General features: G+C 53.6%; 1 protein-coding gene across 1 annotated transcript in view; it reads right to left on the bottom strand.

The window, feature by feature from the left end:
* Positions 1–15011, bottom strand: part of FAM135B (family with sequence similarity 135 member B) — a 105206-nt gene that overhangs the window by 76651 nt on the left and 13544 nt on the right. Inside the window, exon 2 of the mRNA XM_054590106.1 lies at positions 9023–9102. Within this exon, the coding sequence (XP_054446081.1) occupies positions 9023–9102 (80 nt within the window). The remainder of the gene's footprint in view (positions 1–9022; positions 9103–15011) is intronic.

Consider the following 15011-nt stretch of genomic DNA (forward strand, 5'->3'; position numbering starts at 1 on the left):
TTATTTTAATTCCTGTCCTTATGGTTTTCAATACATTCTCAATGAGCCTGGGTGCATTTTGCAATTAGAAGAAACCCACCCAAAGAATCTACCCACCTAAGGAGAGAGACAGGCATCGAGAGCTGCCCCAAGCCCCTGCTGTGTTTCCCCCTTAAGCCTGTCTCTTCTTGTCCTGTTTCCAAGACCTCAAGGCCGCCAACTTTTCTCGGTGGAAGCTAACTCGCAGGAAGGAGCAGCAGGTCATGCCCGAGCCTCACACACACCTGGCCAAATGCAAAAGCTCCACCCTTGCAGCTCCTTCCTTTGGTTAGACATCTCCTTGCCCAGGTTCCGTGATTCAGGAGCCCGAGGAGGACTGATGCCCAACACAGAGAGTCTCCTGGGGACAGATTCCTCAGACTGTGTCCCGTAAGAGGGGCAGCCAGGCCTGGGAGGAAGGGACGCCACATGCAGGTCCCACGGTGGCTTTGACATAGACTCCCTGGAGCTACAGCTTTGCAGAGAGACAAAGTGTCCTTATCTACAGAAGGTGGCTGCTGGCCCCCTGGACGCAGGCACTGATTACTGAGCTGGGAACAGAGACCAGTACGAGTTGTATGACCCTCGTCTTCCCTGAACCCCAGGGTCCGGGGCCCAGGGGGTCTTTAGGGGTCTACACCCAACTACGCGCACACGGGGATCAAAGCCACAGAGCAAAGGCCCCGTGACTCAGCCAGGCTGGGCAGACTTCTCGGGCGCAGTGGCCCGTGGGCACTGAAGGAGGAGCAGGAGGAAGCAGGCCAAGGGGTGGGGACAGAGGGAGAGACACACAAATGCCTCATCGCCCGCATGTTAAGGGGGGCGCCGACCCCGTGCATCACTGCCGCGTGCTGGGAGCAGCGAGGGCGGTAAGGGAGGGGCGCAGAAAACTCCCAGGAAGAGGACAAGAAGCAGGATTATTCCCACGTGGAAAGGAAACCAAGCTACGAACGTGGTGGCGCGGTAACAGGAGGAGTGAACAAGGAAAAACAGAGGGGGACACGCACATTCTGGGGGGCAGAGGGTAACAGAATCGGCAGAGGCAATTTAGTCCCTGAGGAAAGAGGGAAGCAATCCAGGCTGAGCCAGGGCAGGCGCGGGGCGAAAACTTGAAAAGCTTTATTTCAAAGACCTCGAAGACAAAGCCTAGAAATTGCTGGTAAGGGATGAGCCTACGCCGTATCAAAAGCCTCTCTGGAACTTGGGCTCTGTCTCGCTGAGACGTCCTCTTTGAAATCCAGTCCCGTCCTGTCTTTTCCTCTCAGTTCTGTGCCCATCCCTCCGGAGCTGCTTTACATTGGCCCACCGCTGGGTCAGCCGGCCAGAGGTCCTCCGGGCCCGGGCTTCAAAACCCACGGGGTCCCCACGGTAACCTTGGCTCAGCGCTGCCCTTAGCCCCCGGTGTCTGCTGGGGAGTTAGGCTCAGCTCAGATCCTCCCTGGAACCGACTCTGACTTCCCAGGCTGGGCCACCAATGCATTTTGTCACAACTCAGTCTCCTACAGAAACTCAAGTCTGTACACCATGGCAGTGTGATTTCTTTAGGTCATTGAGTTAAATAATACAAAAGTACAACATTTGCTAAAGAAAATCAATAAAACCATGAGGCTATTTTGATTGACATGCAGGCTTGGAATTGGGAGCTATGGAGCCTTAATGAGTTGTTGTGTTTTTTTTCCCTGATTATGTAAGAGTTGGTATATGTCACATTTACAACAACCCCTGTTTGTGTTTGTAGGATAAATACCTCGTTCCTTCCATCTACCCTGCATATCGGTTTCATTTCTGCTTTTCATTTTAAACACTCCCCCACGATAACTCTTTGCCTTGATGTTATTCAAGAATTCTGGAATTAGCCCTGGCTGGTGTGGCTCAGTAGACTGAGTGCCAGCCTGCAAACCAAAGGGTTGCTGGTTCGATTCCCAGTCGGGGCACAGGCCTGGGCTGTGGGCCAGGTCCCCAGCACAGGGCACGTGAGAGGCAACCATACATTGATTTTTCTCTCCCTCTCTTTCTCCCTCCCTTCCCCTTTCTAAAAGTAAATAAATAAATAAAATCTTAAAAAAAAAAAAAGAATTCTGAAATTGATTCAAACAGGAAAGTTTCAAAAGGTCGCGGAGAAGGGGACCAGCCTGAGCCTGCACGGGACTCTGGAGTGTGCTCCATGTCAGCTTGCTCCTCCTGAGACCAGCAGCTGGGCTCATATCCCTGTACGAACAACCACTGGGTCACAGCAGGCGCTGGGGGTGCAGACAGGGACAGTGGCAAAGTGCCCCTGGGAGCCCGGGGTCGCCCTCCAAAGTGGCGGGACTGGGACTGCCAGCGGCGCTGGGGCGGTGGTGGCCGGGCGGGGTGGGGCGCAGTGCTGGGTGTGCACAGGCCGAGGGAGAAGGAGCTGGGATCCGTAATGCGGAAACGAGCAATGCGACAGGGGCGGGAGAGCACCCTGGGGACCCGCGCGAATAGTTTCCGTGGGTCCAGTGGCCTAGAGCGCTGGAAGGTGAGGAGGGAAGGGATAGGCGTTTGACGTGGAAGGAAAAGCAAGGACAGGGTCCGAGAGGAGACAGGAGGACGCCTGCTGCAGATGGGAGGCCTGAGAGGCCAAGCAGGCTTAGCGATGCCGCTCCCAGGACAGAGGGTAAGGGACCATCGGGCCTGGACCCCAAGGGAGCCAGCTCGCTGGCCCAGCTGGCCGAGCAGAGCCCAGGCCTGGGCAGGGGGTCCGAGGTGAGCGGGCTTCGGCGCTGAGGGCTGCCCGGGGCCGAGCATCCTCAAGTCTCGGCTTGATCAGGCTCATCCCACCCGAGCTCCTGAGTCCCGCTCTCCTGGGGCCCCAGGCAGGCACTCCCAGCCTGGGGGCTGGCGTGTTGTACCTGCTTAATAGTCTCCATGCAAACAGGCATTTTTGATATTTAGGTGCGCTTTAATGGACCCAGAAAAGAAATTAGATTGATTCATTTGAAGAATAAATGTCTCTCTCTCCCCGCCCCCTACGCTGTGAAACTCTTAAATGCTTCCACTTAATGGAAATGGAAATTACCTCTCAAAACATTACTAAAGCTAATCACGGTGGTTTTTACACGTTTCCACAATTTACGGCGCTCTCTCTCCTCTCGCAGTCGTGAGCAATGACTAGCAGGTGCCTGTTTTGTGCCTAATCATTGAATACGGTCTCAGTGAGCTTGAACAATTTCTCTCCCCCAAGTCTGACTTCATTGATCAGCCCCCTAAGGCAAAACACTTTTTTTTTTCTTAAACAAATCCTAGTAGGAGGAGACTGCAACAATCTATGAGCTAGCACCATCTGGGTTGAAAGGAAGGCCAGAGCGAAGCACACTTAACATTGATTTGCAGACATGGACGTGCCGCGTGTTTGTAACCCTGACCTGAAAAGAGGAAATACACCTCCGAGACCCACAAAACCGAATCGAGCCCTTGCGGCGGGGAGGGTCCCACTTTTAAATTTCTGAGTTCAGGTTTCTCTCCTTGAAATACTTTCGCCCTCACATTTTAATCGACTGTCATTCACCTTTGTACCTCAGAGGACTGATGCTTTGTAACAAATAGTTTGTAACAAATGGTTTGGCCTTTGCCCTTCTTCTCACACAGAGCGTCTCAAACCCGTGGAATTTTCAGAAAGAGGAAGCGGTGTCTTTGGTTTGTTGAAGGAACGCATCACCTGGGGGATCTGATTCTGTCCCCAGGGAGGCGGTGCCAGAATTGACCTGAATCAGTTTTACACACGTACAGGTCTATGTATCTATGTGTATAAATAGTCACACACAGGGAAAGTGTGAAATCAATTACACACGTTTACATGTGTATATATAATAAAATTATTATGCGCATGGATATATGTGTATATACATATGCACACAAACATCCGTGTATATGTGTCTTATGTGTCTTATGACTCCTGCTAAGAACAATGAAAGTAACATTCGACTATGGAGACACAAAATGACATTCCCTCACCCGCGTCCCACCGCCTGTCGGCCTCCTCAGGGTCCACCCTCCCATCCCGCCTTCAGGTGTCACGTGCAGCCACGCGCTGCCTGGGCAGCCTCAGCCCTCCTTCAGCCACGCCTGGGCTCCCTTTGCCTCAGTGACGCTAGGTCACCCCGTTTCAGCATCCCCCCTTGTCACCTCCGTCCTGGGAGTGCCTCTGCGGACTCCCAGCACAGGCTGTCCCGGGGTCGCTGGCCAACTTTCTGGTGAGCAGACAAGAGAGGCAGCTACACTTACCTCTCCCAGCTGTGGCTCGAGCACTGTGCTGGGCGCTTCCGCCTCGCCCCCTGCGCCCACAAACCCCCCGGCCACCCCGGGCAGAAGGTCTCATGAGGCCCGTTACAGTGAAAGGGAAGCCAAGGCTCAGGTGCTGGAAGCCTGGCCCCGGCGCTGCAGAGAGGCTCTCATGAAGATGACAGGGACGCTGACGTGGCAGTGAGCCTGGGGCCTTCCGGCCGTCGGGCCTGCCTCCCTCATCGTCAGATCCCTCAACCCACCGCTCCCTCCACTTCACCGAAGCTCAAGGAGAACAACTGGAAGACATCACAACAACATTTCCCTTTGATGCTCTGGAAGAGCCACAGGACGTCCTGGCCTCCGTGACTCATTAGAGGCTCACCTGTGAGCGAGACTTTTCTATTCCCGGGAAAGACCAAGGCCCCATGGCCGTGAGATCCGTTAGAACACGAAGGCCGAGAGCGCCCCGCCACCCCCACGTCTGCCCAGGGCGTCTCCCTCCGGGCCGTCCAGCCGGCCCCAGGAGCTGACCTGACGGGCCGCCCCAGCTGGAGCGCGGCCACCCGCTCCCACGGGCGTCGCTTCCGTCACGCTGGGGCGGGGGCCTTTCTAGAGCGCCCGGGGGAGGATCGCCCCTCGCGGCTGGGAGCTCAGGGCCCGTCGCCGCCTGTCCCGTGAGCCACACGGCTAACTCAGACAGGAGCTGGCCCTGGGTTCCCGAGAAACCGCCCCCAAATCACCTTTTTAAAAAGCGTCAAAAGAAGACAGCACAAGGGGGTGCGGGTTACGGCTGCATCTCACACTCGGGGAACTGTGATTTTTTGTCCTAGTCACAGAATCGCATCGTAAACATCTAGCTTAGAGAATTCACGGAGAAATTGTTTTGCATCTCGAGAAGTCGCCTCTAAATCATTTGCCTAATTGAAGTGCGTTTCCGGGTAATGTGGCTTCGAGAGCACGGACAGGTTGAAAAGGAGAACCGGAGAGTTGCGTTCTCCCCTTCATTTACGAGACCACGTCTTGTGTTTGAACAGCGTTGTGTTTATGTCGCTGAGTCTGGCCTTGCCTATGCGGCTGAGTCACGCTGCTCAGGAGGGCCCGGCAGGGCCTCGGAGCCTGCAGCCTCTCTTCTCATTTCGGCTTATTCTCACCGCCCACCACCTGTCATTCCATAAACACCTTCGCCTTCGCTCTGCTTTGTTCAGATCTCTGGGACATAGGTCATGGTGCCACCTCAGTCCAGGCCTTTCCTACCTTTGTCTGTGGGGCCATTTCTCCTAGTGCTTCCAGGCTTCATCCGAGACCCCATCCCAGTTTGTACCTCTGCTGTATTCACGTGACACTTCTGTCCCTACCACCCCCCACCCCCGCCCCAAAGACTGGGCTCCTCCGAGTCAGGAAGGCAGCCTCTCGTTCTCAGGGATCTGTCCCAGGACCAACAAAATGCTCCTAAGTCAACAGCCCCTCTGTGCTCAGCAGCAACCTCGTCCAGCTAACCGTCATGATGAGCCGGCGCCATTCCCATCGCTTCCGTGCCCAGCTGTTCGATCCGACCACAAACCTGCCACCCGCACGGCACCGCGGAGGGGCCTGCAGGAGAGCCCGGGTAAAACACCCGTCCAGATCCGCCCAGCCGAGGAGTGTCCGCAGGAGGGTGTGAGCCTGGAAGGCCCGGGGCCTGCGGCCTCAGCACCCTGCGCCCCGCCTCTGCAGACACCGCAGGCCGCTTCCGCAGTCACGCGAGACGGAGGCGGGCTAGCCCAGTGGAATCGTTAGTCCCAATGAGACCGCCCGGCTGCTGAGTGCCGCAGACATCATTAGATGCCCAGTGTCTGGGCTCTTTCTGACTCTTGGTCAATGTGTCAAAGCTCTTTGTCTAATCATATATTCTCTATATGTATTTCTTTTCTCTGACTTGGAAATGCATGCAGCAGTAGAACGTCTGTCCGGATGATCGATGGCATGCAAGTATGAATGCTGGCGCTTCCTCCCCTGCGGCACACACAGAGGGGGCCCGTGGCGGGGGGCGGCGGAGTCGGGTTCCTCTCCCCTCGAAGCTGGACTGGCCTTGTCACTGCCCTTGACCAACGGAATGTGGGGATGTGGCCCCGTGTCAGTTCCCAGCCTATCCCTGAAGAGACCTGAAGCCTTTTTCTTTCTCCCTCCTGGAGAACCGAGCTACTGTGTAAGAAGTCAGACCACCCAACAGGACAGGAACCCAGTGTTGCCTCAGGCGCTCCGGCCCCCGAATGCGGGATCGGGCCTGCGAGTGAATGGGTCTCGGGGGCCCACCCCCCATGGAGGCCACAGCGGAAAGCAGCAGGTGAGTGACCAGCCAAGCCGCCCAGTCAAACCATGTGATTTCACTCATACGTGGAATCTAATGACCAAACTGAAATAACAAGGAAAATGGGGACAGACTCATAGATGGAGAGCAGGGTGACAGATAGCAGTGGGGCGGGGGGGTGGTGAGGGAGTGGACGGACGGAGTAAAAAGGAAAAAGGACCCACGGACGTGGGCAACAGTGTGTTGACTGCTGGGAGGGATGAGGGGATAAGGGGCCCAAATGGTAATGGGGAAAATACAATAAAGATTACATTAAAAAATAAACAGAATCAGTGTTTACAGCCATTATGGTTTGGAGTCCTGTATAAGGCAGTAATATCTAACTGAAAATTATGCAGTTGGAAAGTCCACTTTGGAGAAGCCCTCAGAAATGCCGTCTAGTCCAGAGCCGGGGGTGACCTCGTCGTAGTTAGAGCGCCGTGTCAGCCTCCCGTTCTAAATGCTGTGTTCACGTGCAGGTCAAGGGCACACCAAACGCCTCCTGATCAGCCCGTGTCGAACGAGACCGAGAAGGAAAATAGCTTTTGCCCCACAGTTGCGTTTCATTTTTCTTTTCTTCGTCTCCGTCCGGCCCTATCTTCGTCGTCCTTCCCCAGGTCCCTGGCCGGGCCCTGCCCGCTGCTGGGGTCCCTCAGCTCCCAGCGGGCTCCGCCGCCGCCACTCTACCGAGTCACAGAGGAACTGGAGTCCTCGTCAGCCTGGGGCTGGCTTCCATCAGAGCCGCAGGGCGTTCGTCCCACCTGACTGCCAGGTGTCGCCCTTGAGTCTGTGTGTTGTCCAGGGGCACAGGGCCCGCCGGCCTCTCAGCCCTGATCCCAGGAGACCCTTCATGGGTCAGGCTGATGGGACGCTGACCTTGGGCCGTTCCTGTCCTGGCTACCCTCACACTTAGAACCTCTGTGAAATGTAAAATATGCTCTAAGACAGGGACCCTGCAGAGGACGGGATTTTGTCCTCACTTTTCAGGTGAGAAAAGGGAGCTGGAAGTTGCCACTGCCCCAGGTCGTTCAACTAGTCCATGCACCATCGTGGTTCAAACCCCTCCTCGCAGTCAAATTCACACACTTCGTTTCTGGCAGGAACTGGGATGGGTCGGGGACACAGCACGGGCAACAGCAGAGCGGAGGCCGCAGGCTTCCAGAATGGACGCGGGGCACAGGAGAGGGGTGACCACCGTCTCAGGTGCCCGATTTCTTCCCCAGAGAGAGGGAGAGCGTGGAAGAGGACAAACATCTTGGAAGTGTGGCCACCTGACTGCCATTTGACACTTAACTCTGCCAGAGCTGGGGGAGAAGCAGGTGGCGTCCGGCGTCTTTCTCCTTCTAGAACACAGGCTCCCGCGCACCGGATGCCGGCTGGCCATTGCTGTTGTCCCCTTGATGTCCTCTGAGTGACCGAAGGGCCCCGCTCCCCCTGCCACGCCTCGCAGCCTCCTCCAAGGAGCCGTGGAGCAGACCGGGGCGTGTTCACTCCCGGTGCGCGGGGATTCCTGAACGCGCGCGGCGCTGCTCACGGGCCGCTGCCGCCCACAGCGGGCGGCCTAACAGCCGCACCGATACAAACACACTTCCCGGAGGGCGGCTTTAGCCAGAACCCTTATCTCTACTTGATTTAATGTTTACACTATTCTTGGCCAGTGTCACAAGCACAGTTAAAGCCAAACAGATTCCCTGTAGTTCCATCTCTTCCTCTCCTCACTTTCTCTCCTCCATCCCTCAATTTGTCTCCTTCTCCCCAAGGTCTGGCTGAGCTACACGTTCTCGCGAGTTCACGAATGTAAGTCTCTCCACTAGACTATAATCTCAATGCGCACAGCTTACTGCTTGTGGAATGAGGTCTCTCGTTCCGACTCAAAACTCTATTTCACTGAAAACCTGCTGGGAGCCCGGGACCCCCACCCATACGCCAGGCTCCCCCAGTCTGAACATGGATTGTGTTTGGCAATCGCCCCCCAAGCTGAGAATGTGGCTTTTGACTCCCCTTCACAAGTGGGAAGTGCCACCACAACTGCCTACTTATTCGGTCCCCTGCACCAGGCTGAGCATGCCATTCTCTTTGACAACAGCTTCCTCTTACCCCCCCAACCCCGCCCCACGACCCCTCGCCTCTCGGTGCCGTTTCCACCTTCTCCCTCCCTGGCTTGACTTGAGCCAACACGCCCACAGCCAGCTTTATCGCCTAGGGCCAGGTCTCCTGGGACAGCGCTTCCTTCAGCCAGGGGTCCCTTGCAACAATGCACACACGTGGCCACACCAACAGCGGGTCTCCATTTCCAAAACTCACTCACACAGCTTCTGGCGGTGACTTGCCGAGTGTCTCTAGGTACCTCGCATTCTGCTGAGCCCCGACGCACAGCCACCAGGGCAGGGCCACCGCTGGCAGCAAGCGCCCCTCCGCCACCCTCCTGCTCACCTGTCTGCCCGACGATGGAGGCGCTCAGTCTGTGGGGGATCCTGGAGGACACCTTCAAGGTCACTCGGATCTGGTAATACCTAAGGAGAGAGCAGAGGACAGGCTGCTGAAGATCACACTTCGCGTTGTTGGCTTCTTCTGAAAATACCAAGCCTTAACCCTTAAGGCCATGGGAACCGTGGACGCTTCTAGGCAGCAGGCGTGAGCCCCTGCCATCGAGGAGGCTCGCTCTGCCCGCACGAACAGTGGGCCAACCCGGAGACGGGAAGCTGGGCGCACCTGGGATCGCAGGAGGCACACGCAGGCAGATGGTGATGGGAGCAGAAAAGGGGACAGAGCAGTCGCACGGCACAGGAACACAGAGGGGAGCAGTTTCTCTGCGGCCAGAGGAGCCCACCATGTTTGCATGGAGGACCACACATGGGAGTTGAGTTGCTTTCCCCTTGCAACACAGACAGGCGCTTGCTTTGGAAACCCAGCAGCCGAGCTGTGGATTCTGGGTTACGGCCAAACACTATCCCCCGTGCATTCCTCTGCCCTGTTTTCAGCCTCAGTCCCACTTCCAACTTCCCTCCTCTGGTGACATCGCGCAGGCTCCCGGGTTGTTGGGACACCTGCAGGGTAGCCCTCCGTGCACAGGTGCGGACGCATCTCCCTAAGTTCCGTGTCTCGTGGTTAACGACCCCCGTCCCCCGCACATACCCGGGAACATTTCTGCCATCGTAACTGCTCTCCCCTTTCACTGGCTGTGAAATAGCAGGGGAATAAACAGAGTGAAACAGGAGTAACATGAGCCATGGACATGCAGGTCGCCCACAGCTCACTGAGCCCAAGGCCGGGGGCCCTTCTCTTGATGTCCTTGCACTGGGGACACACGCGTGGGATGCTTCTGTTGACGTGCCTGCGGTGAGCTGAGGAGACGCAGGGCAAAGAGCCCTGGCACTGGATTCTTGTCTCCTGGGTCACATCATTGGAGAGCTGCGTGATTTTGAAAACATCACGCAACGGCTCTGAACTTGTTTTTGTATCTGTAAAATGGAAATGTTTGTAAAAGGTAGCTGTCCTAATGTCTGCTTCCAAGAAAGACTGTGTAGACATACGGTTTCCTTGTCTTCCCACTAAGTTCAACTAAAACCTCTGGGCAGTGTATCCACAGCAAACAAAGGAAGCTTCTTCAAGATGGAAAAGGAAGCAGACAGCCCAGGGACCTCCAGGTCCAAGGAAAGACAGAATGGTGTGTCGTTGCATATGCCTCTGCCTCATCTATTCCAAGAGAAGCCAACCACTCAAAAATGCTAACAGCTGCAGATAAAAAAAATATATATATACAGCCAAGAAAGCCCTGCTTTCTCTAGAGGAAGGACCTGAGGCGGGGCAGCCTAGCAAGACGGACAATTTTTAGACGGTAGTCGTTCCACAGTTCCGCTGGCACCATCAAAGACCAAGGAAAAGCCGAGAGGTCCGCTGTGGCCCGCTTCCCCCACCTGGTGGGAGAGGATCCGGGCAGGGAAGCAGATTCTGACTACTAACGGGTAGTGATGAAAACCCCACCTGCCCTGCTGTAAGTGGGGACCATGCGGCAGCCTGGATCTCTGCCCCACCCGGCGGGAACAAGGGCATTAGTGTGCCCATGTGATTTTGACAAGGGTTGAAAGCAATTCAATGAAGGAAAGTAGCCTTTTCAATAAATGGTCCTGAAGGAATTGGACATCCCTTGGCCAAGCCAAAACCCAAACGAAACACTCACCTGAAATCTCACACCTTGTACAAAAATTCAAAGAAGATCACAGACTTAAATGCAAAAGGTGAAACTATAAAACTTTTAGGGGAAAAAAATAAAAACAGAAGAAAGATTTGGAATCTAGAGCTAAGCCAAGAGTTCTTAAACTGGACACTAAAGCACCATGCATTAACTTAAAACTTGATGAATTCGACTTCATCAAAATTAAAAACTTTTCTTCTGCACAATGCTCTATTAAGAGGATGGAAAGACAAACCACAGAGTGAGAGAAACCATTTGGCAGTCCCAAGCAGTTGACCCTCCCTAAGGGTTCTGTTTGTGGATTTTCCTGCTGGCTTCGTTCAGGTATGAGTTATGCTGCAGCTGGGCATGATTCAATGTTAGGGAATCAGATATACTGTAGAAACCCACCTAAACAGAATCACACCTAAAACAAGGTCAGGTATCGATCCATTGACAAAAAGGTTGGGGCAGAGGCTCCCAGGGCCCTAACCCCGCATGTCCCCTGGGAGCGATGGCTCAGTATAGGGAGACAGTTAAAACCATCGTGGAATCCACAGAGAAGTGGCCACGAGCACCCTGACCCAGGTGAGGGAGACCGAGGCAGAGTGGGCTTCCAGCCCTGCCTGTCCGAGGCAGCCGCTCTGTAGCGGTAGCCGAGTCCCACTGTGCAGACACTTTGGCTGTGTCCTGCAGGATGTTTGGGCATTTCAGGGAAAGACAGAAATTACTATTTTAAGAAAACAACTTTGAAATTGTAAATGTTGGCTCCTAAATCAATGACAAGGACAACAGCAATAACAGGCATCGCAAACAGAATTGGTGGCTGCACCCGTGGCCTCTGTGTCAACAGAACAAAAGATGCGCGCAAGCTGCACACCTGTGGGCCGGCAGCTGCCCAACTCTGATTTCTGCAAATGCAAAATGGCCCGGGTAGTATTTCCTGCATAAAAGACCTACGCATTTCAAAAATCCCGTCATTATAGGAAGACACACAAGTCCCCCAGGGCCACCACCGCCAGCCGCAATATTCCCACGGATTCTTCTCTGCGCCTAAAATGGGTCAGTCGTGGCCGGAGGCTATGCGTCACTTTTCGATCAGACTGTGTGTGCTTGGGGCGGCTGCAGCGGTGCTCAGGATTTATGAAGCGTCCCCGTGCCAGCACCTGTGTGAGCGGGACCTCTGCGTATGCAGTCCTGTGGGGTCCTCCCTAAATTCTCTGTGAAAGAAAACACCCCTCCAGTGCCAGCCAAGGAAAACATCGGGTCCCTGCTCATACCGGACTCCTCCCCTGCAGTAGTGAGGCCAGCAAAGGGCAAACAGAACTCTACCTCTCGAGGTAGGTTTTTCCCACACCTTACGGGGCCACATTTGGTTGCATAAATCAAAACCCTCTTGTAAAGAGTTCTAAAGCACCGTCTGAATTTTTATTCCTTAAAAACACTGATGCCACCGAATGGTGCTTTAAGGACTTAGTGGTCATTTTGAACTTCAGGTGCTTTTGTAAGAAGGTGTTGAAAAGAAATGAGTTTCAATTAGGCGCATCCAGGTGGGCTCTGTCTTGGTTAAACAGAACGCTTTAGCCCCTTGGGTAACCCTCTCTTGTTCGACAGGCACTTTCTGCAGGGTCAGAAATCCACACGCCTGTTCACTCATGACACACACGATAGTGTTCAATTCTTTCAGGAAATCTTTCATGCATTTACTATAAATTTCTCCTTAAAGATGAGAAAACTAACCTCTAGAGACAGGGAAATTTGTAAATATCCAGTCATATTCATTAAGTAACATTTATAAGCAAATCTCCAAAATGACTTTTTGATTTCATTATGAACACTCTGTAACTACACGTAGAGCCACCTCCGTCCAGCCAGGGTCCCTCAGGAATACGCTGTGAAGAAAGGTGCCTTGAGCGCACATCCTTGGAGAGGGAGCCAGCGGGAGGAGAATGTGGGGGAGTGAATTCCGGTCAGAGAGAACAGAGAAGCTGATCCCAGTGGGTAGACAACTTCAGACAACATGTTGGAAAGGCTGAGTCACCCCCCCTGCACAGGACTCCTTTGGGGAAATAGTAATAAAAAGAGTCATCCTTTATTGACGTCTGGTGGTAAGAGCGACACTGAAGGATGCCCTTTCATGGTGTGGTCAGCAGAATGGTGCCTCTTCCAACGACATTTATGTCCCAGTCTTTGGCACCTGAGAGAAGTTTGCGTATTAAAAAAAAATCAGAAAAAAAGACCCAGGAAATGACCGATATATTTCCACTACACACTGATAGACTGATTCATCTGTTCTGAGAGTCTCCACCCACCATGACCAGAATGCAAAACATTCTGTTAAATTTTAGCGGCCTCCACAGAAAATCAGATCTTTTTTCAAGAGACGGCGGCTCAAATAGTTGGATAAACTTTGTTTGTATATTGCAATGCGGTCAAAACATAATGATTGTAGTGACGCATTTAGATCCTGCTGATATTCACAGCGACAGCCCTCCTCCTTCCTTTTTCCCATCTCCCTGCTGATCTGGAAGAGTCCGCGTGGCTCACGCCGTCAGCTGTTGGCTCAAAATCCATAATCCCCCCTTCCTTACAAAGAAAGAAGATCTTGTCAAGTAATGCGCCTACCTAAGCGTTCTCCTGACCCACGGGCAGAACTGCGGTGAGTGAATCAGAGCTGTGTGATAATGCATTTCCAGAGCGGCTGCATTACAGCTGCGCTTCCCCGCCACACAACGGTGCGTCCACAGTCCACTCGTTCTTTGCGATGCTTCATGTGCTTGGGCTTCAAGTTGCTAGCATGATGTTGGTCATGGTGGGAAAATTTACATCATGAAAATCAACAAGTGCGGCAACTCTCTCTCTTTTTCAAGCCAGTTTCACACAGTTACCAGCACACCGCGCTGCCTTCTCCCCTCATAACCAGCATCGCCCCGCTCTTTTAACCAAAAGAAACGTGAAACCTGAACAGGGTAAATAATTGGGCCATTTGGAATAATTCTAAGAAAGGCACTGCCGGGTGCGACTCAAACCATCGAGACTTCTGGAAATATCTATTTTATTTCTCAGAGACACCTCACTGAGTAAGACTACACTAATGAGGCTCCTGCGATCATTCTCCTCTGGCTTGATGGGAAGAAGAGCATGTGGCCTTTTCATGTAGCCTTGGGAGTCTGGACAAAATGTCCACAACTCTTCTCCCATTTTCCCCTCTTTCAAAAATCAAAACAAACTCCAGTGGCAGTAACACAACAGCAATGCTTAGCGTGGTGACTTGAGACTATTTCAACTTCTCTGGACTTCCATTTCCTCACTCGCCAGTCGGGATGCCAGTGGCTTTCTGGAGTTCATATGAAAAGAAATATATAGGCTCCAATAAATGATGTGTATTATTATCACTATTGTTATTCTTGCCTGTTGACCCCAAACTGTTCATGGACACAGGTCTCTATTCGTATAAGCAGCTTCTTAAGAACTCAAACCAGCAACCCAAGTAGCCTCACTGGAGACACTGCATATAAAAATCGAGGTTGCTGAGCCGCTGGAGCTCCGTGAAGGGCCCCCACCTCTGCGTCTCATCTGCCGTGTTTGCGCACCCCGCCTGGTGGACTTGTTGTCCCTGCCTAAGGAGTCACCCCAGACGGGCTTGCTTATCTGCCCCAGCCGTGTATTCAGGTTCCTCTCAGAAAAGCAGCCAGTGAAGGCTCCCTTTGCAGGTAAAATGAAGCTCCTTCACAAGGGCCAGTACGGGCCAGGCCTCGTCACAAGCTGCCTGGCACCAAGGCACTCGACAGGTGGCAGCCCACTTCCCTTTGGATCTGAGGGAGCATTTGCTTTTCTTCGCATGCGTGTTGCTTGATTAAATGAGGCTGCGTGTGAAGCCGGCTTTCAAGCTTCTTGCACAGCTTGAAATGACATGGGCAATTTAGAACCTCAGACCAGAAAATCTGCCGCCCAACATCACACTGTGACAGGGGTCTCTGCAGAGAGGACACCTCTAATTGGCAAGACCGGATCTTGCCGCTGGCTCCCAGCCATCAGAGGGGGAGGACAGCTGGGGAAGCGAACACAACTCGCAGGCCGTTCAGGCAGAGGGGACAAAGGCGTGGCATGAAAACAGGACGGAACCCGAGGGCGCTGGCTTCCGCCCCCGACCGGCCAGGTGTTAAATCACGGATTTGCCGCTTACGGGTGATGCGTGACCTTGAGCAATTCATTTTCTGTCTGTGAGCATTGGTTTTCTCATCTTAA

Source organism: Pteronotus mesoamericanus, unplaced genomic scaffold (genome assembly GCF_021234165.1).
Source record: "Pteronotus mesoamericanus isolate MK-2021 breed Mesoamerican mustached bat unplaced genomic scaffold, CSHL_Meso_final scaffold_174, whole genome shotgun sequence".
NCBI classification, from domain to species: domain Eukaryota; kingdom Metazoa; phylum Chordata; class Mammalia; order Chiroptera; family Mormoopidae; genus Pteronotus; species Pteronotus mesoamericanus.